Below are 27,087 nucleotides of genomic sequence, written 5' to 3' on the forward strand. Positions count from 1 at the left end.
GAGGATTAATTATTTAACATCTGCTCGTTTATTTTCTTCAAAAAAATCTCTTTATTAATTTAAAAACATGATTATAAAAACAAACAAACAATGCATTTAGACACTACCATGTCTTCATCAGGTTCACGAAAGGCGTTGTTTGTTTTTAAATTAATAAAGATCATTTTTTGAAGAAAGTAAACAAGCAGGAGTTAAATAAAGCAGTACATGGAAGAAAGCAGAAGATGGGATTCAATTAGCAAGGACACCACCCAGGTGGCCAGGATGCGCCCGCTGATCAGGATGAAAACTAGTGCCCAAACTAAAAGGGCTACTATGATGTAATAGTTCTATACAGGCAATCCCCCAGGACCACTACCATATTTTGTGTTGAACCCTATTTAAAAGCATTTTAAGCTTATGGATACTTTCCTGCATGAAAAAAAAAAAAAACGTTCAGATTGATCCAGCAGGAATCTCCAAGACCAAGGCAATGAGACGCGATGCAGTTCCTTACCGGAGATGTTGGTGGTGATCTCGGTGAGGGCTGTTTGGCCAAAGCCCTTGCCAGTGCGGGCCCGGACGGAGAACAGGTAGGTGGTCCCAGGCTGCAGGTTGGAGAACATGTGGTAGGTCTCATTGTGCAGCTTGGAGACGGTGCGGCGAGGGCCGGGCACGCTGACTCCAGGGTCTGAAGATTCGATACTCTGGTAACTGATCTACAAGCCAAAACAGAGATTTACCTGCTTGCAGGTTATATGGTAAATGGAACAGAAGATCCAGCAATGTAGTCAGTAGTGGTTTTAGGCACATGCAACCCATACAATTGCACAGGTCCCTGAGGCAGCAAGGGGGACCTGTTGACGTGGTTCAGGTTACAATAATAAATAAATAAATAAATAAATAAATAAACAAACATATTCACCTCAAGTCTGCACCAGAATCAATTATTTATTAGCCATTTTACCATTTATTTTATCTATATGCCACAAGCCAGAAACAGAAAAGAAAAAACTTGTGTGGGGGTTTATTTAAACCATGCACAAGCAAGGAACCCCCTTTGAAGTGACACTAGTTCAGTGAAGATATTTATCAATTACAAAATCTTAAAGCTGTAATGACCCACAGCTGCTTTGCGTTCAATTAGATATTCTTTCTTTTTAATACAGAGCTGTCCACCCTAAACTACCATTTAGCCAGGCTACAGAATATTTCAGTATATTTGTGCTCATGAGCTATTGTTAATTCATTTTTACTGCTTCAATCAAAAACGAGACTGTCCAGCCTTCAAATTAAGAGAACCATACTGTGGAGCTCAAGGAGCTATATATGGGTTATATATGGTCCATCTATTTCATTCCTTCACAGCTTAGTTCTGTGTGTGAGATGTGCTTCACTATGTCAACTATCCATGTACATCTTAAAAAGTTTCAACTGCAAGGATACACACATCCTCCTTTTTCTTTAAAACGACTGCCACTGCATCACTCTGAGTCAAAAAAGCACACGCCTACCTAAGAGGTTTTGAATGACAAGTTCTGTTACGTCTAATGATTCAGAATATGTGGGGAAAACTAGGTACGTATATACTTCCTAGCACAATCCTCTCGAGAGGGGTTACTCAAACACTGTGAGCAAAGCTCGCAAGAGAGCCCACCCTCAACCTGATTAGAGGTAGGCAGCGAGCACATTTAGATAATCATCAAATAAGTCATGAATTTGAAAAGAAACAGATGGCTGGACTCATACAATTAAACAACAGACATTTATTGTTTTACACAGCGGTTGTTTGCCACATTAACATTTGAACAGGTCTTATTTCAACTGACTCATAATTGAAATATCAGTTTGGAAAGCCACGGCTATTCACTGATGTGTCACTAAGGGTTACTAACTGGTTATGGAAGGTCTTCAATCAAGAAAAAAAGCCCGAAGAAATTAGCCCCTGGACTGCCCAAACCTGTGTGTACTTGCAGTAAGTCAGCTGAGGGTTTCCAATTCCATTCCGGGGCTGCATTTAATCTAAGCTCCTGACACGATTTCCACAAGAACGAAGAATGTAATGCTTAAGCCATTACAGCACAGTCCGTCAACTCAACTTTGAGGTCTTAATGATTCTCAAAAGCCATGTACCACAGTCTGAAGGCAAACGCAAAGGTATTTTAATGACTACAGTCTAATAGTGGTGACATATTACACGGGGCAGCTTTAACTCGGAGCTCCTTCTCAGCACCGAGGCACCTCAAAGCACTTTTACAATGCAAGTTGAGTCAACGAGGTATAGTGACAGGCGTACAGTAATATCCAACACATTTGTATTTCAGTGTCTGTTGCAGTAGTGTCTTTGTTTGTTGTTTTTCAATGTGGTCCAACAGTCAGGCCCTCATAACTAAATTCATTTCTTGCTAGGAATTGAACCAGATCTCAGATTTGAAGACAACTGGTTTCCTAGACAACAAGGGACCTTGAGATCTTTAACCTTTTGCTCCTCCAAAATACACGTGATACACAAAACTGTGTCTGCCAGTATTTGCCAGTACATCACTCTTTGGAAGATAGCAGCAAAATGCAAAAATAACTACAAGGGTCACTAGATAGGACCTTACCTCATACTGGGTTATGAGTCCATTTGGTTCCAGTGGTTCCTCCCATTTCAGGAAAATCATGTCTTCCAGGGGGGTGAAAGAGAGGGAATCGGATGCGATGCCACCCGGAACTGCAGATATAAACAAACAGTCATCAAGAGAGACAGACTGTCTTTTCAGTCTTGTTGTTTCACCTGGAAACAGTAGTAGCATAGCAACCCCTTACATTTGTCAGGTACTGGGTTCTATCACCCAAGGTTAAGCTGTTACAATTGCATTTTCTGACAGGACTCAGACTAGGTACTAGGTCAATGGTTTCAACATGGGTTTGATATGCACATCTTTTCTATGCACACTGTTTTAAGGAGTGAAAGCCAAAAAATGAAAATCTAATTTTGTTTTCGCATTACTGCTTTCTTTATTTCGGTCAGACTTTCTACACTGCAGCCCAGCACTCTGCACAAAGCAACTTGAATCTTTGTGATGAATGATAAATAAGACAAATATGGAACATACAAAAGGTAATACAAACATACTAATCCAGTTTCACTAGTCCCTTTGCGACTCTGTCTGTGCTCCAAAGAACACAGACATAATTAATTTGTGATGAGGGTGCAATTAAAAATACCTTCCCTGCTTTATTATGAACATATTGCCGGAATACTTTCTCAAACACATATAGTAAACAACATATCCACAATTTCATTACCTTTAATACTATCCTCTCCAAAACAATCACATTGTTGAGGTTCTGTTATTGTACTGTAGGACTCAAAATGGAACACTGCTAAGAGAGTGTAAGAGCCTCACTCATAACCTTCAACACCCAGAAGTTGAAATATAAGAACCTCCGACAACCAAATAGCTCATCAAATGTGGGCAGGCTAACTAGTCATAGCTCTAAATGGAGCCCTCACTCAGATACTGGAACTTACACACCTAGGGAAATGTTTCTTGTAATTATCACTCCCACATTAAACACTGATGACAAAGAAAAATAAAACACTTAAATCACTATCAGTGTCTATGTGATATTAAAGTAAGGAATTACACAAGGCGTACACAGTGCTGACAAAATAATTTCAGTGATTCAACCTAATACTCTGCTGAGCTGTTGTTCTTTCTCGGCTGGATTATTGTAATACTCTGGTTAACTTCAAGGCACTCAATGAAGTAAGACGGCACAGAAAGCGCGTCAGTTACAGAAAAAGCAGTGGTTTGGTACTCAGAGGCGAGCCAATGCGTCTGGCTTCAAGGAGTTTGAGTTATTTTAAAGAAAAAAATAGAAAACATTTACAGTGGACTCAATCTCCCAAAGCAACGAACATATGCCAGATGCGTTCCTTCAATGGGAACGACTGCAAAGATAGCTGGCAGTTGTATTGTTTACAAATGCTATAAAAAATACCATAAAATGTGTGCATGTTTCAGATATATATATATAAAGATAAAACTTGCTGGAATCATTTTGCCAGCTCTGTCTACTTTAAACACGTGTGCTATTGCAGAGCAAGGTTCGCTAGCTGCTGATCAGTTCTCAGCTGAAAGCAAAGCAATGCCTCAAGCCCCTATAATTACACTGTGCTGGACCGGGATGGTTGGTGTAAATTTTACTCTGGGAGCAAAGGGCTGGTAATTATCCCGACCCTGGAGCAGAATATCTGTTGGGTTTCATTACCAGCTGAAATTACCAGAGAACAAGGCAAAGGCAAACTTTAATTTATACCTGGGAATGTTTCACCCTATTGGTTTTAAGAGTCACAAAAGAGATTTCAGTTCAATTTCAGCCAACAATCCCAGTTATCAGGACCTGCCACCTGCTGTTACTGGGATAAACATTTCAATACAGCCATGGCTTGCCATGGATTGAAATGGATGTATTTGTTTAGTTTAACTTTACACTCAGTTATAAAATCTGACAACAAACTAAGTAAGTCTGGTGGTCATTACTGAACACTGAATTGTGAAATATGAGTATAATCTTCAAAGCATTATCTTTCGAATAATGTCATCAAAAAAAACAACACTACTCTCCAAAATACCTGGCTATACCAGGGTATCAATTATCAGTGACTGAAGATAACACAATAATTCTGCTTTACACTTGTATTCATTATACAGGTCTACAATGTGCAGTTTCGAAAGATATACATGTGTTTTTCCATTTTAAAACATGATATCTGGTACTACACAGGTACTACACTATTTGCACAATCATACTGTAGTTTATTTGATTGCATTATGTTAAATAAATAAACAAATCTAAATTATGTTCATATATACATATTTATTATGTCTTAATCTTAAAATTCTAGATCATGCAAAACTTTTGGCCATAGTTGTATTTCAAGATTATTTAAGATTATTGGCTAGAGGAGGGGGTTCCCAAACTTTCTTGGCTCAAGAACCCCCCTCATGACATTGAGGACCCCCACTTGAAATTTAGACTTAGTGGTTTTAAGAGGATGTTAGTGTTTACTAGTAGAACTGCTGCTGCTTTCACTATGCTCAGCATCATTTCTCAGTCGCTTCAGATCCCACCTCATTGTTACTGTACTCTGTTGTACTGCCTGACTGCAAATGCAACATAAACCTGCCTGCAAAGGTAGACGGGAGAATTACAACCGGAAGAGAAACACACGTCAGCAGAACGTTTCGTTGTATAATGGTACATACTGTTAGTGTGGACACCAGCTGACCAACGTTACATTTGAAATAACAGCAAGCACCTAACAGCAGTGCTCAGGTAAACGAACTGACTCTGGGGAATACTGTTTTCTCAGGGTCACGTTGGAGAGATAAATGTTGTTCACACTTTACTTTAAGGGCTGCCTGTCAACAACCAGCTAATAAACGTTAATATACATTATTTATTGTTCTGTCAATTGTTAGTTAATATATAAATAGGCCAGCTAAACATCAGCACCCTATAGGATTATCAATTCCCAGTTGATCACATATTTGAAAATCGGTTCAAATTTGCAGTAACAGTTAGCAAATTAAACCAGGTTTTTATTAAATCGAGCATCTTAAATCAAAGAGCCGGGCTCGTCTGCATTCATGGTTATAGAGCTTTTAACCTCACCGACAGGGAACACAATCTGTAACGACAGATCTTAAATTATAACTCTGAGCTCAAAATGAACGTATTCTATTAACAGTTAATAAACTTTAAAAGTGGTCCTTAAAATAAAGCTTGACCGACATTTTTACATGTGCTACGGCCCTTCTAAAACCATCTCCCCCTGTTAGGGAACCCCTGGGATACGTGACATCACACACTTAATCTATTTCATGCTGCTTGGGGTCACAGCTGGAATCGGTACTACTGAAACCGTGCACTGCCACTGGAGTATCATTAGACTACAAAACTAAAAAGAAACGATTAAGACTTGTATTGAAATCCTTAATTTAAAATCTCATGTTGCTGACTGGCATAATCAGTTTCTTACCAGGGACAGTTAATGTTTTTCAATGAGGGTCTTTGTCATGGTTAAACAGTCAATGCTACCACTTACAGAAAAGAAATAACCATTAATTCATTTAAATCACTTCTGTGCTGAAGCGTGGCAACAGTTCTGTAAGGCAGCTGCAGCAGCCCTGGCCGAAGGTAACTATGCAGATAATAATGCACCCCTGTGAGGTACTTTCCGAGCTCTGCTGGTACTGTGAAGGATGCTTCACAGTATAACAAACGGGGGGGGGGGGGGGGGGGGACGATGAGCATTTTGGGAAGGCTCTTCAAAAATAGCCACTTAAAATGTAGCTGTCGGGGACTGCTTTTACTGATTGCTTGTTTTATTTTGTGAATTGCTATTAGTATTTTTGCTTTATCTGTAGGGCTGCATTTCAAGGGTAAAAAGTTGGGGGGGGGGGGGGGGGGGGGGGGGGGGGGGCCTACCTGTCTAATAAAATTGTCCGCCATGACTGTGGAGCTGCAAGAAACCCTTTTAATGAAATACTCCAGCCCGGGGAGGGATGCTGTCAGTTTGAATTGTTGGCTGACTGGAGGCACTCTGTCCACTAATTAGGTGGTTTGTCTTTTAAGGGGGGGTGCAGCATCACTTCATGTATTTGAATGACCCAATAGGGGACAAGCGATACTGAGGTGGCACTTTGTCATCACCTCCCAGGGGACAGAGAATACATTACTGGCAAGCAGCAGGTGTGCAGTAGAGCACTCAGAACAACACAATCTTTCACCTCAAATTGACTTCTGCACCCATCACATGTAAAATTGTACATATGTGCACGTTGTGTAATGTCTCTTTAAATATGGTGACACTAGCAGATTTTATTGTGTGTTCATCTAAAGCCTTGCAAACAACCATTAAAACAAGTGTTGTTACAAGAATATGCCTTTTCGCTAAGAAACTTGAAATATAGTACATTGGTCACAATTGTGCTCATTGAGAAAACATAGTTTTCAATATGCAGTCAATATAAATATATACCACAGTGTATTAGAGTAATAATTCAAAACAATCTGTAAACGTGAATGCTGTGTTCCTCTCCATGCTCTATTATGCTACTCTACTTTATATCTGGAACAATACTGAGCTGCAACTTACTGCATGTAAACCTTCTAATTGTGTGCTTTTATTATTGTGAGAGTAGGTTGCCAGTGGTATGACTGGTAAATGTGTCAGAAGGCCTTGTGGTCCAGTGGTTAATGAAAAGGGCTTGTAACCAGGAAATACCCGGCTCACTCACTGACACACTGTGTGCCCAGTGGTAGATTAACCTTTTGTGGGCCTGGCGCCAAACAGATTTGTGGGCCCCCATTTATTTCATTATGGGCCCCATGTTTGTTTCAATAAATGTATCATCACATTCTTCAAATATACATATTCTCTATGCAAATGTATCGCAATGTGTACACCTAAAAAATATATTCGGTCATTCTGAGGGTAGGCCCTGCTCCACAGCGCCATTGGAGCCATTGTTAATCCGGCCCTGTGTGTGACATTAAACTCAGTCACTTAACCTCCTTGTGCTCCATCTTTCGGGTGAGATGTTGTTGAAAGTGACTGCAGTGAATGCATAGTTCACACACCCTAGTCTCTGTAATTTGCCTTGGATAAATGCATCTGCTAAATAACAAATAATAACAAATAATAATAATAACACTGTGTAACAAAAACAAATGTTTTTTTTGTTCCTGGGTAGTAAGTGTTATTTCCTAATTGCTTATGCCTCAAAAGTATAGAACATGGCTATTATTGCTTATGTGACCAGGACAGTGATATTTCAAAATATCACTGTTTTCAATGGGCAAATGTGTGTCTTTTCATTCACATAAAGTCAGAAAAAAACAACATATGAATCCAAATTAACATGTATTTATACTAAAGTAATACAAAGATGACTACAAAAGATTTAGAAGTGAGTAGTTTTTTGAGATTTAGAAGTGAATAGAGTAAATACAGTATAATTGTAAATCTCGAAAAACTACTCACTTCTAAATATTTTGTAGTCATCTTTGTATTACTTTAGTACAAATACATGTTAATTTGGATTCATATGTTGTTTTTTTCTGACTTTATGTGAACGAAAAGACACACATTCGCCCGTTTCCCAATCTAGGTGGGAAATTAAAATACTACAAACTGTAAACAAGAAAATGGATGTCTCAAAAATGCAAAAAATGTGCCTGCAGCAGATCACGTAAAGCAGTAATCAGCAGGAGTTTTACACAGCGATGGAGGGAAGCTCTTCTGTACGTCCTGCAGCATTACTGTATTACACTATGACCTGACAGAGGCGTTTGTTTGTGCAAATATCGCTCTTGAAAAATTGAACAACCAAAAGTTACGTAAATTCTTCAGACCGCGTGCAACAAATGGTGGAGTGATTCCTTCATCAGCCCAGCTGAGACATGAATACTTACCTAAAGTTGGCGAGTATCACAAACAGGAGATTATGGGATTGGTAAAACAGTCTGGTTGCTTGTCAGTGGTCACTGACGAGTCGTCTGATGCCCAAGACCAGTATGGGTTACACATTGTATTTGTTTTGCAAGAGCTAAATGATGAACATGCATCTGACGTACTAGAACTGAAAGCTGTCCTTGCAGATACACTTTACCTACAGGCTGTTAATTACAACACCGTTTCATAAGCTACTGTAAAGTGCTTGAATAACACCGACGTTGATTTTGACGGTGTCAGTGTATTTCTCTCTATATTTGATGTTTATAAAAATATATATAATCTGTACACATAATATTCTTTATAAATGAATCCTTACACCACTATCATTATGAGGGTTTGACTGCAGTGTTACTTTGTTGTTTCCTATTGTGGGGCGCCATTCACAAAACTGAGCTACAATATAAATAGATTATGGTTTGTCATGCGTGGAACATTTCTAGACAGTTTTATCAATTGCAACCTTTTTTTAATCAAAATTTATCAAATTAAAAAATTTAAAATAACAGGGTCATGTTCATTGCTGTAGTTTTCTGTTAAACAGAACTGCACTGAGTGGGTATTTATATATTTTAAAACAAAATCAATAGAAAATATAGACATTATTAATTAAGTCTAAACTGGAGTGCAATGTAATTAACTTCTTAGCGTGAAATATAGAGCCCTATTCATTTTGATGATGTGTCAAATCAATCGAAACAAGTATTGCTTCTCCGTTCGCTTTGTGAACTGCAACAACCACCCAAAAAAAAAAAAAAAATCAAAGTGTCTAATAAAATAAAGAAAAAATGGCTGACTCACGGTCCTCTTCAGTCTGAAAGGTGGCCTCCTTGCTCTCTCTCTTGCCCTCGGGGTTGGAGAGTGCCATCTGGATGTGGACGGTGCGGTAGGGAGGCAGGTCCTGGAGGGTGTACTGGGAGGTATTGTGATCCATGGTCAGGCACTCCCGCACTGTGGTGTTGTGCCTGTCGCTACCACCTATCCCGTAGTGGTAGCACAGAGACACAGAGTAGGTGTGGCAACGAGTGAGGTTGTAGCCCGGCAGCTCCCACTGCAAAGTCAGCTGGCGGGACTGGATCTCTAAAGCCGTCAGTCCCCTTAGCGCCCGCATGGGTTCTGTGGAGAGAGGTGTGACAGAAACTTTATCTTTATTATTACTAGAAAGCAGTGGCATCCCACAGCCATGCTTAGCTATAAATATAGGGATGGTATTTTGTTTGTGTAGTTTTTTTGGGTTTTTTTTTGCAACAAACAGAACCCTGTTGCGTGATACACTGCCATTACACATTATCTTCCCTGTCAGTGTGATGAGATGAGGTTAAAAGCTCTATAACCTTTTGTAAAGGGGATAAGACTCCCGTTTGTTCACGCCCAGTCTCCGCCCGGCTGCACTCTCTTGGCTTGGTGTGAATCAAAACGTGATCTAGCCAGCAGGAGGCACTGTTAAACCAGTATATCACATGGTAAACTAACAAGGCCTGGACTAATTCACAGGGGATTTCACAAGATCAGACCTGTGCATTTCATCAAATATGAACTCTACCTAAACTGATGAAAAGAATGAGTTCTTAACACATTGGCTAATGATTAATTATGACCCGAGACATTGAGGCTATTAAACGATAAAGGCTGCAATCAAGGCTCTGTTTTAGGAAAAATTATACTTAAAAAATGACAGATTCCAGATTACACACTGTACATCTGTAGTTTCGTACACTGATGGCAGTACCATATTTTGCACTATTTGCATATTTTTCTTTAGATCATACCAAAGGGATTCAATAGACAGATGTTTGAAACATATCGTAATTGTCATGCCAAAGTTGTCAGTACTATTGAGAAAACTGAGATGCTCCCACTATCACTTTGACTCAGGAATTGGTTTATGTAAATGCTGCAACCACCTAAAAATGCAGTGAGCCAAATGCTACTGGCTGTACTTTACACCTTACAGCTAATGCAAAGCAAACAGTGTTTCTGTTGAACTGTTCTAATAGGTCATACAAAATACAAAATCAGCAGATATTTTCAATATGGGCTTAAAGAAAAACAACGTAACAATGTAAAAGAATACGATTAGTTTTTACATTAATCAGGAAATGTTGTTGGCCAGTGGAGCAAGGTAATTACCTGGGGAGGCTGCGATTATATTTGTTGTCAATATATTATTTCTAGTAGAGTATTGCATATTTCAAACAAGGATATTTCTGTTTGCTGATGTAGCACTGCATAGACAGATTATCTATTAAATTTCTACATTCTTTAACATTTTCTGCTCGGAACCAAGCTATAATCATTTAACATGGAACATGTATCTCCTTAATACGGCAGGTTTATAACAGAAGAATAACAGACTGCATCTGTTACTGTGTTTTAAAGAGACCAGCGTGCAGTACAGTATCAAAAACAGATGGTTACCGATACAGGAGACAATAGAGGAAGAGCTGATTTCAGAGGTTTACTAGATTAATGCCTGAAATAATTTAAAACTATGGCACTGTATTAGCTACATCACCACTATACTGGCATTGAACAACATAACATGCATGTTCAGAAAGCACGGTGAACAAGACTTAACGTACTTGCAAACAAAATACTTCCATACGTTTTCCAAAATGTAAAAACGAAATTATTAAATGATAAAAAAAAATTGTAAGGACCCATTAAAGTGCATTTAAAACAGGTACAGATTTGAATTTTCTGTACAAAAAAAGTGGTGCAAGCTGGAGATTGTGAGCTGAAAACAACCCTTTACACTACAGCATATGTAACAAGATGACAACGGAAATCTCAATTATTTTCTCCGTTACAAATACCTTGTGGCACTTGGTGATATGAGTCATGCTTTTGTTGTCTACATGTTGGCAGTGCTGTCATTCCGCCAGTGAAAAGGCTATGCTGCCTTGTTTAGGGGGATACAGAGGGAGAGAGTAGATTCCTGCTGTCACTGCACATAGCTACAAGCCTGAATCACTGTGTAAATCCTGAGAACAGTCCTGAAGGGAACTGGCTACGCACAGTGCCCATAGGGGATGGTAAATCCAGGACAGGTACCTGATTGACCTCAAAACAGCACCCAGCTTCAGACTAGACCCCACTGTCTACCATAGCCCAGTGATTGACACACCCTCTAGTACAGAGTGACGGCTTTGTCTATGGACTTATCAGGCAACACCGATGCCAATTACAGTAATTAATTAGACAAGCCCCGGGTCAACGGAATCAAAATGCTGTCAGCCTGTCTCATTCTTCTCATAATCGAATCTCAGCTCTCCAGATACCCTCCAAACAGCCATGTCAGTGAGCAAAGACAGTCTACTGTCGGCATAACAACCAGGAAAAAAAACAAGGCAGCTCAGTTCAGGTTGTTATAACCAGTCACTGCAGTAATGCGGCTGAAGTGTCTGTAGCAAGGTTTACATGAAACATGTAGCCGGGACAGCTATAATATAAATACGTACTTTAGATTCAAAAAGCATTCAGAGAAATCAGATAGATTCATTTGTAATATCAATCAATCTGTTTTATATAGCGCCTTTCATACTGGAAGACCATCACAAAAGCGCTTTATAAGATGCAGTAAATACAAGAAAATCCATAATACTCCAATTAGAGAAATGCATAATATGTGATATACAGTGGAAAGTACATAATACAAATTCATGCTTACGAAAATAAAATGTCAAAATCATGGAGATGAATAAATAATGTACATTTGACAACTGAATGCTACTCACAAAATATTCTTAACTGAATGCTGAAATTACTCAAAAAGACAAATAAAAAAACAGGATAACAGAAGTTTTTACAGCACTGAAGTGTAACATACTGCACTAGGCAACAAGTAATTTACAGTAGAATAATCTGTAATGAATTGCAGTACTTTGTTTGATAACTGTAGTTACCAAATAATGTCCCTGTCAGGAAACTTTAGAATACTGCCATCCAAATTTCGGAAATGTATTCCAACTCCCTGATAAATACAGCTAGTTCAGTACACCTCTAACCACGGTGCTATCAGCCGTGCTTTCTACAGCGATCCAGGTGGGTCATCTTTTTGAAAAGTGATTCTTGTGAGATGATGCCCGAGAGACAACCACTAACACAACACTATTTCCAAGAAAGCAAACCAATTTCTGCAGAACAAACGCGTGTGCACTGGGGAAATGTCCGGCTGTGCCATCTGATTTCACAGTAATTCAACTTCTGATTGTGAATAATTCCAAATCATTACCCTCACAGTGAGGAAGACCAGCAGCCTTTGAAGGTTTTAAAATCCTTTTTTCTCATTATTACAGTAAACTCCATAATTAGTATTGCTAGTCCTGAGGTTTGCCTTAGCTGTAGTTTTGATGTTTAGTTTTTTTTTAGTTTTTTTTTTAATTTTTATATGCATTATTTACCCTTGTTTTTCAAACAAATGCATGATGTCTAATTATGTTCCCTCACCAAAGCAATCCGCACAAGCTCAGGAGAACTGAAGGTCAGTGGGAGTCCCAAGCCAGTTGCACCCAGGAGCTGGCCAGATATGTCCACTGTAGTCCAACGAGGAGTAACAGCTCCTAATGGTTTTGCCTCCCTAACCCACTGGAACACAAGAGCCAAAGCTATAGTTCCTCTGGAATCCCTAGCAAAGATCAGAAACTTGGCAGAGCCAGGAAACTGCGCTCTTCTCAAGATGACTCACCCTGCACACCACAGGGATGTGCCTTTACCAGGTGAGCCACTTGGGAGCCCAGTTCAATTATTTCTAATACTCTAAGAAAATGCATGACCACTGAAATTTTTTCTAGTTGCTTCACTTTTTTTAGTTTTCTGGATGTTTTTGAATGGATAGGTTCTATAATTTATGTGAACACTTGCAGTCTTCCCAGTGTGGCTAATTAACAAATTCAGTCTACAGTAAGGGTTAATTATTTGTGTGAAGTGCAGCACTTTTCTGAAGATTGTTTATGCTAATGACAGAGCTCATGATAAGATTCCATTAATCTTATCTGTCGTGCATGCCTTATTTTCTAAAGGTGCAAAACACCCAAACACACTCGCTAATTAAGACATGCCCCCTCTCGAGTCATAAACTGAGACCGCTGACAGGGCTACTGAGCTGTAATCTGCAACGGAGAATATCAAAGCACTTCTGATTCTTCGAATGCAGCACGAGAGAGAAGGGATGAGGAAAAAACTAACCTACACTAAACCCAGAGTATTTCAACACCATCAGACATTTCTACATCTAACCCCAATAGAAGTTATGTGTAGATACAGATTGGATATAGGTACTACAACAGAGCTGTGTGTGTCTGCTTGAGTTTGATTTAGAATCTCAAACAGTCCCCAGTCACGCTATACCTCAAAAGGCTACGGTAGCCATTCATTTTTATGCAGTGGGTGTCACCCAGACACAGCTAGTTACAGACCAGGCATCGTCTTCTATGTCAAAAATACTGACTGATGTCACAGATGCACTTTTTTCCATTGGGCAAGGGTATATACTATTTCCAAATGGGGATGTGGAACAAAACTGAACCAAAACACAAATATTATCAGTTGTCTGGCTTCCCAAACGTGCTCGGTGTAATAGATTGCACACATGTTGCAATATCCACAGATTCAAGGAATGAAAACATCATCATTTTTTAACTGTGCAAGTTTTATGTGATGCTTAATGTATCATCACGGATGTAGCTAAATATTCTGGCTCAAGCCACGACTCATTTATCAAGGAGAACAGTGCCTTGTTCAGAAAATTCAAAACAGGGGCTTATAAGTGCAGGCTGGCTAATTTGAGAATATATTAAATACATAATTAGCACATGACCATTCGAAAACATAGGTAACAGACGCATATTAACGTTTAACATTTTTATTATGATTTTTTTTTTTCTATAGGCACATTATTATTATTATTATTATTATTATTATTATTAAAAGTAATTTAGCAGACGCTTTTATCCAAAGCGACGTACCGAGACTAGGGGGTGCATCACAACTTTAGGTCTCACAATCTTTTTTGGACTTATTATTTTACCTTTTCATTGGTTGCTTTTATTTTCTCGGTTATTCCTTCTGTATTTTAAATTTACCAGTGGCTCCGAACCTTTTGCAGAAAAGAACAGTTTTCTGTGCTGAAATATCGTCAAGGAAAAGCTCAGCTTGGGTGGCTCAGAATGGATTTTTCCTTTCTTTTTTCCCCATTGTTGCGACACCATGTGCTCTGCCTCGTTGTTTTCCAGTTAAAGGGAAGTCCAGACTAGAGCCCTGCAGCGGGACTGGAATCCCCCCATAACAGCGGGAGCGGGGAAAATGTACTTTGTTACGGGCGGGATTGGGTAAGAAAAAAAAAAAAAAAAAAAAAAAAAACACTGCGGTAATTTGCGAGAAAACACTAAATCTCTCGTTGGTTTACCAAAAGTAGCATATTCAGGAAATTGCTAGTCAGGTCAGAGAATCACACTCACAGGTTCTGTTGTTATGTGACGTCACATTCGCGCCACAGGGCCACGTAAACGTTTTAATTTAAGAAAAGACATGGAAAGTCCGACTGATTTGCGATCAATTTTCAGCTGTAGTCGACGGTGCAGGGAAACACCAGCTGGAATTTGTAAGTTGTGACAGGTGTTCAAAAGTACACTATATAATGAGTGTATAGGGAGAGAAGATCTATTTCACTCTTTGTGTTCTGAATTCTGTTTTTATATATAACATATTAACCCTCTGTTTTTTTTTTTTTTTTTTTTTTTTTTTTTTTTTTTTTTTTTTTAGTAGCATGTGAGAATCAGTCGGGATAAAAATGCAAGAAACAACGTGGGAGTGGCAGTGGGAGTGGGAGTGGGTACTGGGGGGCACGACGAGAGCAGGATTTAGATTCTAGTCCAGACTATTGAAATGTGACTAATTGTCTTGTTAATGAACCTGAAACTCAATTGTCGTTTCAATTAAATCAGTCATAAGCAGGAGTCGCAAAGGGCATTGCGAGTAGGAGAAATTAAACTGCCCCTGTTGAAAATCGAGATGCATAATTAGGTGGCAAAAAAACTTGCAGTGCGAATGCAATGCGACCTCTATTTTCTCTCTAACATGCACCTTCTGAAAATCAGGCTGTATGTGAGTAAAATGTATTTTGGATGAGTAAAATGCAACATTACCTTGAAGAGTACTTTCAATAAATACTGTAGATACTTTAATGCCAACCTATGGGATATGCATTAACCACAGCCTTACATTTTAACTGCAAGGTTACCTGGAACTACTGTAACAAAAACTTGGACTTACAAAACTTTCCTTAATGCCCTTATTTCATTGTAGCATCAATCCCTTTATTAACTGGTACAGTATGTTTATAATACCTTCTTGAAAAACTAATGCTGTGTTTGGCTTTCAGTCAAATTCAATCTGATTTTTTGCATCTGATTTTGAAGAACACCTGTTCTGGCTATAGCATACTGCAGAGTCCCACCATTCACAGTGTGTCAATGACATGTATACTCGCTCTTCCGTTGTAATGAGATTTGAACAATGCAGCAGCACCTCAAATCTATTAGGCAAATGTGCCAAGACAGATGTGTAACAAATGGATACTTGCCACATTATTACATTTGCTAATAGTGATATATGAACACGCCCATGAACAATGCAGTTATGTCATATTCTGGACTAGAGAATGATTGCAGTCCATGCTCTTTTGTGTTTCTCTGTTCTTTTGCATACCAGATATCTGTTCGGGTGTGCTAGGTTGGATAACACGGGCCAAGATGTTGCTGTTCAACCAATATAAAAGAATTGCCTACAGCACATGTATATACAATTTTTTTTTTTTTTTTTTTTTTTTTGGGCTCAGACACTCTTGTTAGCACCTTTATAACAATCGCTGCAAATGCAGATTCATTTTTATTTCATAGAATTTCATGGTCGCATCTGAATAACAAATGATGTGTTGTTATTTTCTAATCAATCGTCAAGTCCTGAAGATAATTACAAACAAAAATGTCTATGAATCGGTAATGAATTCCAGTGCAACCCCACAGCAATAGCAGCTAATGTACTGGGAGTCATACTCAGGCCATTATGTTAAAGTGTAGCCAATGTGCAATATGTATATGGATGAACAATTCCATTTGACCATGCGGTTTGATCGGAGGGTCTGGGAAGCGGTTTAGCCTAGTAGTTACAGCAGCGGTCTAAGGGAGTGTGATCGTGGTTGGCTTAAGTAGTAATGAAGGGATTGGAAGGCAGTGTGGTGTCGTGCTTATAACCAGAGAGTCTAGGAAGTACTGAGCGTTTCCAAGTGAGTGGAGATGAAGAACTGTTACACAGTGTGAAGTGGTGGTAAGAGCTGTTTAATGCTCAGCTTCCACAACAAAAAAATAAATGTACATGTGCTGCTTGAAAAACAGTATTGAATTGCCATTCCACCCCCCCCCCTCCTCTCCCTGGTGGAAAAAGCTGCCAATGATGTTGGCTGCAGTCTTGATTTACTGAAGGAATCGGGGCTGGGATAATTACATCTAGAAACCTCACAGATAATTAAAATGATGCTTCATCAAGCACACCTGCCTGCTGGAGAATTCCCAGCCAACACGCTAATCTGTGATCGTGTTCATTTGGTAACATAATGTTATTAACTGCAGCTATTCAAGTTTACAGAATGCTTTTCCTTCACATGTTTTTGCTGTATTTAAAAGATAAATTGGTTACTGTCTGACAGTGCCGGATAAAATTTTGTTGATCCTAATTAAATATTCGAAAAGAGGTCGTGCCGGAAAGCTAAGAATAGAGTGTTATTGTGTATATCGAGGCAAAGGTGCTCAAGTACTGAGCATTTTTCATTGCTTGTTATTTTGGTGCAATGTGCCAGTGCTGGGGACAGTTCTCTATTCTTCTTTAGAAGTGTAGAGCAACTGACCCGACTGTCCCAGTGATCATTATTGCCAGAGACAGAGCACAGTAGCTCTCAAACATAGCACAGGTGTTTTATATGAGTAAGCACAGGTATTTGGTACGATTTGGCGACCAAGATAAGATATAACAAAATTGACTCAAGTTACATTGTTGTCAAATTAAAATGTGTCAATTATACCATTCCACTTGTCTTTTTCTATTAACAATACATCTAATTTCAATAACATCTATTAACATTTGAACTTTAATATAAACACCTGCACATTACTGTCAGGGTTAGTCCCAATCGCATTAAAAATACCACCACTTAATCTGCAAAAATAGCCAATCCAATAAAAGCACCTGTATTATGAGTGTCATTTTAGTTGAAGAGGAAAATCACAGGCAGTCTTGCAGAAAGTGCAACAGTAACGCCAATTTTTCCTGTCACTTAATAAAAACACTTCAAATCCCCATCCCTATTCCCCACACCCACCTGCACACTATTGCCCATCCCTATTCCCCACACCCACCTGCACACTTGGTACGGCTGATGAGCGGTGGTCCGGGCCTGCCTGTGCCCCCTTCTCCGGGACGGCTCAGCAAGACGCTTATGAGGTACTCTGTATCAGGGTCCAGGTGCCACAGCTTGTAGGTGGCCATGCTGACCGCGTGCACCTCGGACCAAGGCGCCTGGCTGGCCCGGTATTCGATTTCACGGCGGATGATGGGCCCGTCGCCCAGGATAGAGTTGGTATTCAGCTGGATGATCAGGTAGGTGGAGCCAGCCCTCAGCAGCTGGGGAGGAGCGATCGGTGACGGGGGCACTGCAGGAGAGAAGAGGAAGGCTTAATGTTAAAAAACTTTTAATTGGGCATTAACATAGGCAATGTTCTCTTCAGTCGAAGTTGAATGGAACCAACCACTGCCTACATGGAAGAATATAAATAAAAATAAGAGAGCATGGGATTAACACCACATATGAAGAAAGATAGATAAAGAGAAAGGGGTAGTAATAATAAAACTTAAAAAAATAAAACTGGTTCCAAAAAAGTCATTGCAGCCTGGAGTGGCAGGCTTTATGCTCCATGAACCAAAATGAGTACACACACACACTCTCCTGTGCAAAAGTCTTAAGACATGTCACATTTTTCTACTCTGATGCATTGTGTGCATCAACAATAACAATTTATTATAACAACCTTGACTTACACAAAGAAGGAAAAACACTGAGCGAAAAAACTCGCATCACTTGATTTTCAAGGTGTGGTGTCCGAGGCATAATCAACAAGTACAGAGAAACATCATTTGTAATTGACAAACCCAGACATAGAAGACCCAAAAAGCTGTCTAACAAGAATGAGCAATACTTGAAGATAATATCCTTAAGGAATAGAACGAAAACAAGCATCGCACTGACAACTGAACTGGCAGAAGGCACTGGTGTCGTCGTCCATCAAATCAACAGTACGAAGATCACTCTTGAAATCAGGACTTAAAGGATGTGTTGCAGTAAGAATACTGTTAAGAAAAGGGAACGAGACTAAAAGGCTAAAATTTGCACAAGAACACAGAAATTGGACTCTGGAACAATGGTCAAAGGTGCTTTGGACTGTTGATGGATGGACAATGACACCTGTGCCTTCTGCCAGTTCTGCAAGTATAGGGGGTTTCTAAGGTTGAACGAGCATTGTTTAAAAGAACAGTAGAGCTATTGATTTGGTGTCTAATTTTGAGCCATGCTGCAGATCCACCACAAAGTAAAAAGTGGGATAAAAATGGAACACTCTTTTATAAAAACAAAATGTCCCCTCTTAAAAGCTGAAAGCTTCTAGACTACAAAGAATGTAGTCTTTGAACAGCCCCTGCAATGACACTGGATGGGATTTAGAAAGGAACACGTACAAACAATGCAATGTTAATTAATATCATGAGTGTCCCTGAAAACTATAAGAGCAAAACAAGTTAATAACAATAATAATAATAATAATACATTTTGAAATCTTTCCTAGAACTAAAACCCTAATCCCAAAGAGAGGTCTACTTTTCTTTCCCATTCCAGGGCTTTTTTAATAGTAAGTTCTAGCAGCAAATGACCTCCAATACCTTTGAAGTGTTTGGATGCTAGGCTGGAAGACAATAGTCATTAATTCAGATTCAGTGAAGAGAAAGTTTCTTACTCAAGTGCAGGTAATGTAACATTGGCTAGCCCAGGAGAACTGGACCCTCTTTCTCAGTGGGGTGATTGCAGCTATCCTAGGGAAGATCCAGACTGACCCTGAAAACTCTGACTCGGAGCTGCACTTGCGTGCTCTGATATTGACTTTTCAGGCTGGACCAAGCATAATCCTGAAGACAACAATCTTGTACCAGAACTTCCACCATTATAAAGGGTTCGGATTTCCCATAATCCAAACCAGTTGGAACGATGTTGTTTTGTTATCTGTACAATGCTAACAATGGCTTGTCTTTGATTTATGTTTTTGATACTTGCGTTTCATCAAAAATAAGCTGATAACCCTTGGAATACATAAGGTGTCATTTCAGCAGATGCACAAACATGGACCTGTTCCTGTTGAACAGGAACAGGTGTTTGGAATGGCTCAACACATCAGATTGTTGAGCTGTACCCAGTTTTACGAAGTAACAGCTATACGTCTTATATACTTATAACAGAAGGTTTGTTTGTACAGCTGTAGCTGCTTTCTATTATTATGGCCTGGTTCGGAATACAGGTCACTTACCAGGGACTACCAGGACACAAATTAGCGAGAGTTTACTGTACTTATATGGTAACTGGACACAGACTCTTGCTTCTACTTGTTGTACAGTTACTGTACTTCTAAACTTTTGTCATCTTGGTAAATTATTTTTAAAGAAACACCATATAAGAGATATTTAATGAAATGTCGTGTGCACTGAGCTATCCTGCTGTTTATGACAGATCACAAGCACCCTAATCATTGGAGAGAGACGACTGCTTCCAAACGGAAATCAGAAACTCGCACTCCCATTGTCCTCTGCTGAGAGCCGCAGCGCTACAGAGCATACACTGGAGCCAGTGAAAGACAGATTGCCCCAGGGCGCTGACTAATCTGGCTGGCTTTAGACACAAACAAAAGCTTGGGCTGAAAAATACTTGGTTAGAATCTGAAGCACAGTAATAGGCTGCCTTCCCATTCACATCAAACGCAACAACATGCAGGAATTATCCTTGAAATCCATTTGCCAATATTTGTTGAATGAAAATGCCTCTGAACTATCCATGATTCATATACCAGACTATTAGATTGCAAGTGATTGGCAGGTGCTTTGCTTTGGTCTAATTCTTCAAAGGCTTTTAATACTTTATCAAGTGTGTTTTCTTTACATTTTTGAAAAACTGATGCCCCATTTTGTGTGGCCTCACTGCTGCCGCTCACTTGCAGAGCAAGACGAAAGATCAGAAGCCTGTTATCAAGCCAATGATCATCTGCCGAACCTGTTACCAAGACACTGAACTCTGGGGGCAATGCAAATATCCATCTGGGTTTATTGGTGTCTGACTACATCTCCAGACATTTTACCTCCCTAAGCACGCTGCAGTGTGAATGGCATTGCTTTTTTGTGGGTCACCAGCTAATATCACCCTTCCTGACCCACCCTGCAATACAAGTGCCAGTGCTTTTATAAGGTGAACCACCATGCACCCTACAGTACTGTATGCTAAGAGGGAAAATAGGGAACACATTCTAGAAGGAGGAAAGGGGTGGGTGTCATCCAATATTTTTAATGGATCTCCTCCTAGCAGCTCATGAGTTAATACTGACATCAGTATAAGACCCATACTTACCCCTCTGCTATAGAACCCGCTCTTTAGTTGAATGGTAAGACTTTTGTCTTTGAACAGTATGGTTTGTGGTCTGCATCCAGCCCTTGCCTTTCCATTTAATTCAATGGACTGAGATGCCAATTCAATACGTTGGCCTCCTCAGGGAAAGAATCCTGACCCCTGTGGTTGAAAACAGGTAATTACATATTCATGTTCTTTGCATGCTAGAGCAGAGGTTCTGAACTCTGTCCCTCGAGATCTAATCCAGTCCAGGTTTTTACTCCAAGCATGTTCTAATGTAGTTAACTGACGCTGTTAAGAGGCAAGTAACTAATTTAGGACCTGGTTGGAATAAAGAACAGGACTGGAATGGATCTCAAGGGCCAGAGTTGCCAGGAGTATCACCGAGCTACAGCATGTTTGCTGGCCTGCGAGACACGTGATTCTAAAGTCGCTCCGGATCCTGGGGCCCTGCGAGTGGTCGTGGTTACAAGTCAGACTTTAAATCCCCCTGAGACTAGGTGGCCACACTCTTGGGTTTAAGCTTGAGGATGAGCTCTGATTAAGCAGCTAGTGAGACTGAGTAGATCTCCTCCAAGCTGCTGACGAGTTAATAACACTGACACACACTTTACTCTTGACTACAGAGCTCACCTCTCGACTACAAACATCTGTGGCATCGGTTACAAAGAGTAATGTATCCATCCCCCTAAACTGGTTACATAATGTGCAGAGCTTCCAGTTTGCACCACATCAAAGGCTGCAAATATGAACCATTTTTGGTTATATTACCATTTTCACTTAAGTCTCATTCATGCACTTTTCTCCTTTAAACCTGATTAACAGCCTATTTTGTTTTGTGCTTGTGTGCAGCGGCATCAGGTTGGTAACACTTTTGATGCTGCCCAAGGGTATACTTGGGGTTCGGAGGAACAGATGAAAATAATCTCCTTAAAAGCCTTGTTTATAACCAACAAAATGTTACATTGTCAGTAAACTCAATATCTACTGGTTAAAACGTCTACCTTATGTCGTTGCTGTGTACTTACAATACCTAATTTTTGGTGTATATATTGCTTGTCTATGGCACATTGTTTGTACTATACAATGGTGCATAGAGGATAAAACGACAAAGCCCTATTGAATACGGAAAACATATAACCTACAAAAACAAAGGTTCCGTGTTGTTACTCTGGGTGAGAGCACACAAATATGCTTGCTTAAATTAAACCAGCTTTCACTGCTGAAAGAGTCATTTTAAAAGTAGCAACATAGACAGAATAACTCCAAATACAATAATAAGGTACACAGAAATGAATCTATTGTAAAAAAAAAAAAAAAAAAAAAAAAAAAATACTAAAAATCAATAAATAACAGAAAATAGGAATCAATTACATTATAAAGGACTGACTGCATATACACAGCATGACTTCCAGTCAAACTATAAGGATATTTGGGGAAACAATAATAAAAAAAAAAATTATAAACACTACCGTTTCATACCCTGTTGGTTATTGTGTAAACCAGGAGAAACTAAATTGATATATAATAAAGCATTAATTATACATTTGTGTTTCGACAAAGACAACAGTAATTATTGATTAGTGCACAGACAACTTACCGCATAGTAAAGAGCAAAAACATTCTGGCGCTGTTCAGTGCACAGAATGAGATCGAGGAGATTTCGTCTATTTCATCGATAACGTTATTTTGACTCTGCAGAGCTGCCAAGTGATTCAGTCGTTCTTGGCTCTACACAGTGTTTTTTTATTTACTCTTGGTAGGCAGAATAACAACACGCTATCATAATATTAAATGCAAAAATACAAAGAACACAATATTAAATATGGAAATGACAAAAGAAAGTGGACTCTGACACAATCTGACCCTTTCTGGTTTCGTGACTTTGTGTGAGAACCGGTGGTCTGTGAAAGGCTTGCACCAATGGCCAGGGCTCAGAACATTACCTTTTACGAAGGAGAAATACTGCTGATGTTCCTGTTAATCCAATCTGATGTTAAATGTTATTCGATAAGTTGTGGTGCTGGACCCACATTCCAGAATATTGATGGAGCCTGGGAACCACTGGCCCATATAACCCAATGCCTATGCTTGTGTGTAGCTATTCTGTTTGTGTTCTTTATGAATTGTTTCTTTTATATTCTAGGAATATAATTCATCTTTATAGTGCTGGACTTGAAGACAGTCAATAGTGCATTCAGAAGTTAGGAGTTCAAAGTGCCTTCTGTCCCTTTCAAGACAAAAGAAGGTTTCATTCTACAAAACATACCAAGAAATAGCTATCTGAAACTGACATACACTGAAAGCATAATATCTAAAGAGGAAGTACAAATAAAAAATATCACCATAGCCAAGGTAAACAGAAGTTGCTTATAAATATCAGATACGGTTCTCAGTTTTATTTTCACTACGTTTTGAAAGCAGCTAGCTGCACAAGCATGGGCTTTGTAACATTCAAATTTACTAACTCCTCCAAATGCCAGACCGTGGCAGGCCAACCCAGTTGAAAATTTCTATTAATTATTTTTATGTTATGTCATGAAAAATTAGCAAGCAGATATTTTTTCACCGTGACTGAGTGTAGCACAAATACATTGTTCTTCACAAAATACTAAATATTTCAAGGTGGATGTAAATTAGATGAGGAGAAATCCTATAGGCCAGTTTAGGCATCAATCATTCACTGTTTGATTGACGTGATCAATCCACCATTCACATTTTGAAAGAGTAAACCCTCCCACACATATTGTAAAATGTCGGAAGTGATTGGCCAAACTACTACCCGAGTTACTACCGCATATGCCACGGTATAACAGAGACAGCAGACAGTAATCAATAGCGATCCATCAGTTCTGAAAATAACTACTGAAAGTAAGATTAAGTTTGCTAAAAATAGGTCCTTATAGCCCCTAAATTTTGTATCCATCAAATGTTGCGCCAATAAAAGCATTATAAAAATATAATAGACCTTTTTGCATGTCAATCATGCACTTTTTAAATGACGTGACAGATTCACCATTCATATATTTTGAGAGCATAAACCTTTTTACACACTCTGTAAAAGAAAATTGAAATGATCGGATGCCATGCGCCCCCTAGCACTTCATGAGAACATTTTTAGGGAAAACGCTGTACGCCCCCTAGCACTGAAGGGGTTAAACTGTACATGCGCTGTGCCAACGAAAACACAATAAAAGTAAACAGCAACTGTTTTTCCTTCTTGACACCACAAATGCTGCCATGACTGTCATTTACTGTCCCGGATGTACCTTATTTGCACAAAGCATCTACCTGTGGAACATGAAAAATGTACGTATTAAACAGTACTGTATATATTAAACTGTACACATTAAACGCAAAATACCTGCCTGTGGAACAGGAAAACTGTACGTAGTTAATGGTATATACGTTATAAACGAGTCCATTTTAACCAGAGTAATTCCCCATTAAAACCCTGACTCGTGTGCATGATGGTCATTAACTTTTAATTGAGAAAGTCTGGGCACCTACCTTTTACAACGAGCTCTGCGAAGTTGGAAACCCCAGATCCGCGGAGGGACTGCGTGACACAGCGGTACAGGTCCTCCCCGTCCTCCTTCACAGCGTCCAGCTGGAATGAGGCCAGGAAGCGCCGGTGACTCAGGTGTTTTACCTGAGAGGCTGCAGTCAGGTCCCCATTGTGTCTCTATTAAAGAAAACACACTTGTGAGGAACCTACCACTGCGTCACCCAGACACCCATCTCAAACTACAGTCTCACACGCAGCCTTAAACACGAGACCTTCACACCAAAAGTTATTCAGCAATACAAAGATAACATGTTTTAACATAAAAGAACAAAGATTTAAAAACAAAACATTTGTCTTGTTTGGTCACCAAGTATACAATCATTGTTAAAACTCTCAAAGGAACTAGCATCTCTGATTGAATGGCTCTAAAATCAATAGACAGTCGCAGGTCACAGTGAAGGGTACCATTAGATTTTGAGGAATTTCCATAACACACAGAGAGTGGTTTGTCACATGTGTGGGTGGCTACTTCATAATTTATATGAGGTGTTTCCAAAGGCAAGGGCCACTAGTGTATATTTTTGATGGGCTGCTAAATACACTTTGCGATATATTTCTATTTATCATTTCTCTACAAATCAATGCACAATAATTACTTTTTAAGATCTATTAATTCCAGGCCTAAAGCCGTCTGAAAAAATTGGATTCCAACAGCCTGTCTCTATTTCACAGCTGGGTTTTCTTTTCATTTAAATTACTTGAGTGACTTTTTTCAGCACAGCAAAACCCAAACAAATTAAATAATTCCATTAAACGATTCCACCCTGAAGGGGTACATATTCTACACAAACACACGCCAATGCTCCTGTTTGTTTGTGACATGTGCTACTATTTTTCCTAAGGCTTAGCCCAGTCCAACACAAATAAGTAAATACCGATAAACTATGCAATACTGTTGTTTCTTTTTAACATGCATCATAAAATGTAATAGTTTAGTTTTATTAATTTAGATTTATTTATTTTTTACATCAGATTTCAAATGTACAGCTGATTTGCAGTGGGATAATACATTAAGCCCCTAACTGTTACACTAAGAACTGTTTTTCACTTCTTTTAGCTACACAGGTCACAAATATGCAGTTTTTAAAGAAACTAAATAAAGTCTGTTATACTTGCACTTCCTGGGTGATTTCTCCATAGCAGCATCTTTTGGATCAAAGCATGTTACTGGCTGATAGTATGTCAGTCAATATGGCAAGCAGCTGATTGGTTAACGATGGGAAAGAAGCTGTCAAATGGGTGGGGACAATTTCATCATCCAGGTGAATTCACCAAATAATTGCAACACCAACTGAAAGCATGGATTTCAAAAAGAGATTTATCTAAGTGCAGAACTAGATATCCGGGTTAAAATAAAAACTGGACTTTTGATACTTAGAACGATATAAAGAACAGAACAGCAGATAAGATTCATGGAATCATTTTGTCAGCTACAATCACTTTAACACTGTGCTATGAGAGGTCTGATTTGATTTTTAAGCCTTAATTTTATTATTTAAAATTGTTCCAAGGACAAAATCCTTCAATTTAAACCTGCTTCCATATTTCAACATGCCACAAGACTATCACCCAATCAGATAAAAACCAGCGATTTATTTCTTGGTTCTTAGCACAATTATTTGTCATTTCAATTCATACAGCTGAACACAATTAAAATATGCACTGCTAGTTTTGCTACTAGAATACAATTTATACATACTTTTGATGTTGCTACTTTGTAACTGAAGTGTGTAATTCATGGACTGCCAGCTTCTGAGGCTGACTTTTCTATTGGACCACTCAGTGTGCTACCCCTAGTCCAATCACTGTGGAAAGGCTGAGAGGTTACTGTTTCTCATGACTTTCTATACTGAGGAAACACAAAGCTCAATATACATAACAGCAGCAGAATGCAGAGCTTGTTGGTGCTTGTTTCTGGGTTCTTCATTTAACATTCCCGCGAATGTAGTAGCGCACTTCGGCTAGTGCCTTCACCAGTGCACTGATGAAAACTGTGTGTGCTGGTGCTTCTCAGCTTTTTTTCAAAATTGGACACTTGACAACTCACAATTCCATTTCCACAATTTCCATTTATTTTAAACAGTGACAAAAGAAAATAGAGCTATGGAAATATCAAAGTAACACAGACAGACAGCACTGGAAGTAACTTCAAGGATGCTGGCATGCCTGAAGTTGAAATGTCTTCATTTCCGTATATATATTATATATATTCTTTGTGAATTTAGACCTGAAAATTGATGAGTTGACAGCCTGGACTTTTCTGTTTATCCTCAAGCTGCAGCACTCGAAACAAGCCTGTACATCTTAAGGAATCTT

The 27,087-nt window shown here is 39.1% G+C and overlaps 1 protein-coding gene across 4 annotated transcripts in view; it reads right to left on the reverse strand.

Moving 5' to 3' along the window:
- Positions 1 to 27,087, reverse strand: part of ptprub (protein tyrosine phosphatase receptor type Ub) — a 167,360-nt gene that overhangs the window by 51,971 nt on the left and 88,302 nt on the right. For all 4 annotated transcript variants that reach the window (XM_041234002.1, XM_041234001.1, XM_041234005.1 and 1 more), the window contains exons 6-10: positions 24,714 to 24,888; positions 17,905 to 18,198; positions 9,296 to 9,610; positions 2,586 to 2,695; positions 497 to 698 (exon numbers count right to left, since the gene is read on the reverse strand). In XM_041234002.1, the coding sequence (XP_041089936.1) occupies positions 497 to 698; positions 2,586 to 2,695; positions 9,296 to 9,610; positions 17,905 to 18,198; positions 24,714 to 24,888 (1,096 nt within the window). The remainder of the gene's footprint in view (positions 1 to 496; positions 699 to 2,585; positions 2,696 to 9,295; positions 9,611 to 17,904; positions 18,199 to 24,713; positions 24,889 to 27,087) is intronic.

The sequence above is a fragment of the Polyodon spathula genome, chromosome 32 (assembly GCF_017654505.1).
Source record: "Polyodon spathula isolate WHYD16114869_AA chromosome 32, ASM1765450v1, whole genome shotgun sequence".
NCBI lineage: Eukaryota > Metazoa > Chordata > Actinopteri > Acipenseriformes > Polyodontidae > Polyodon > Polyodon spathula.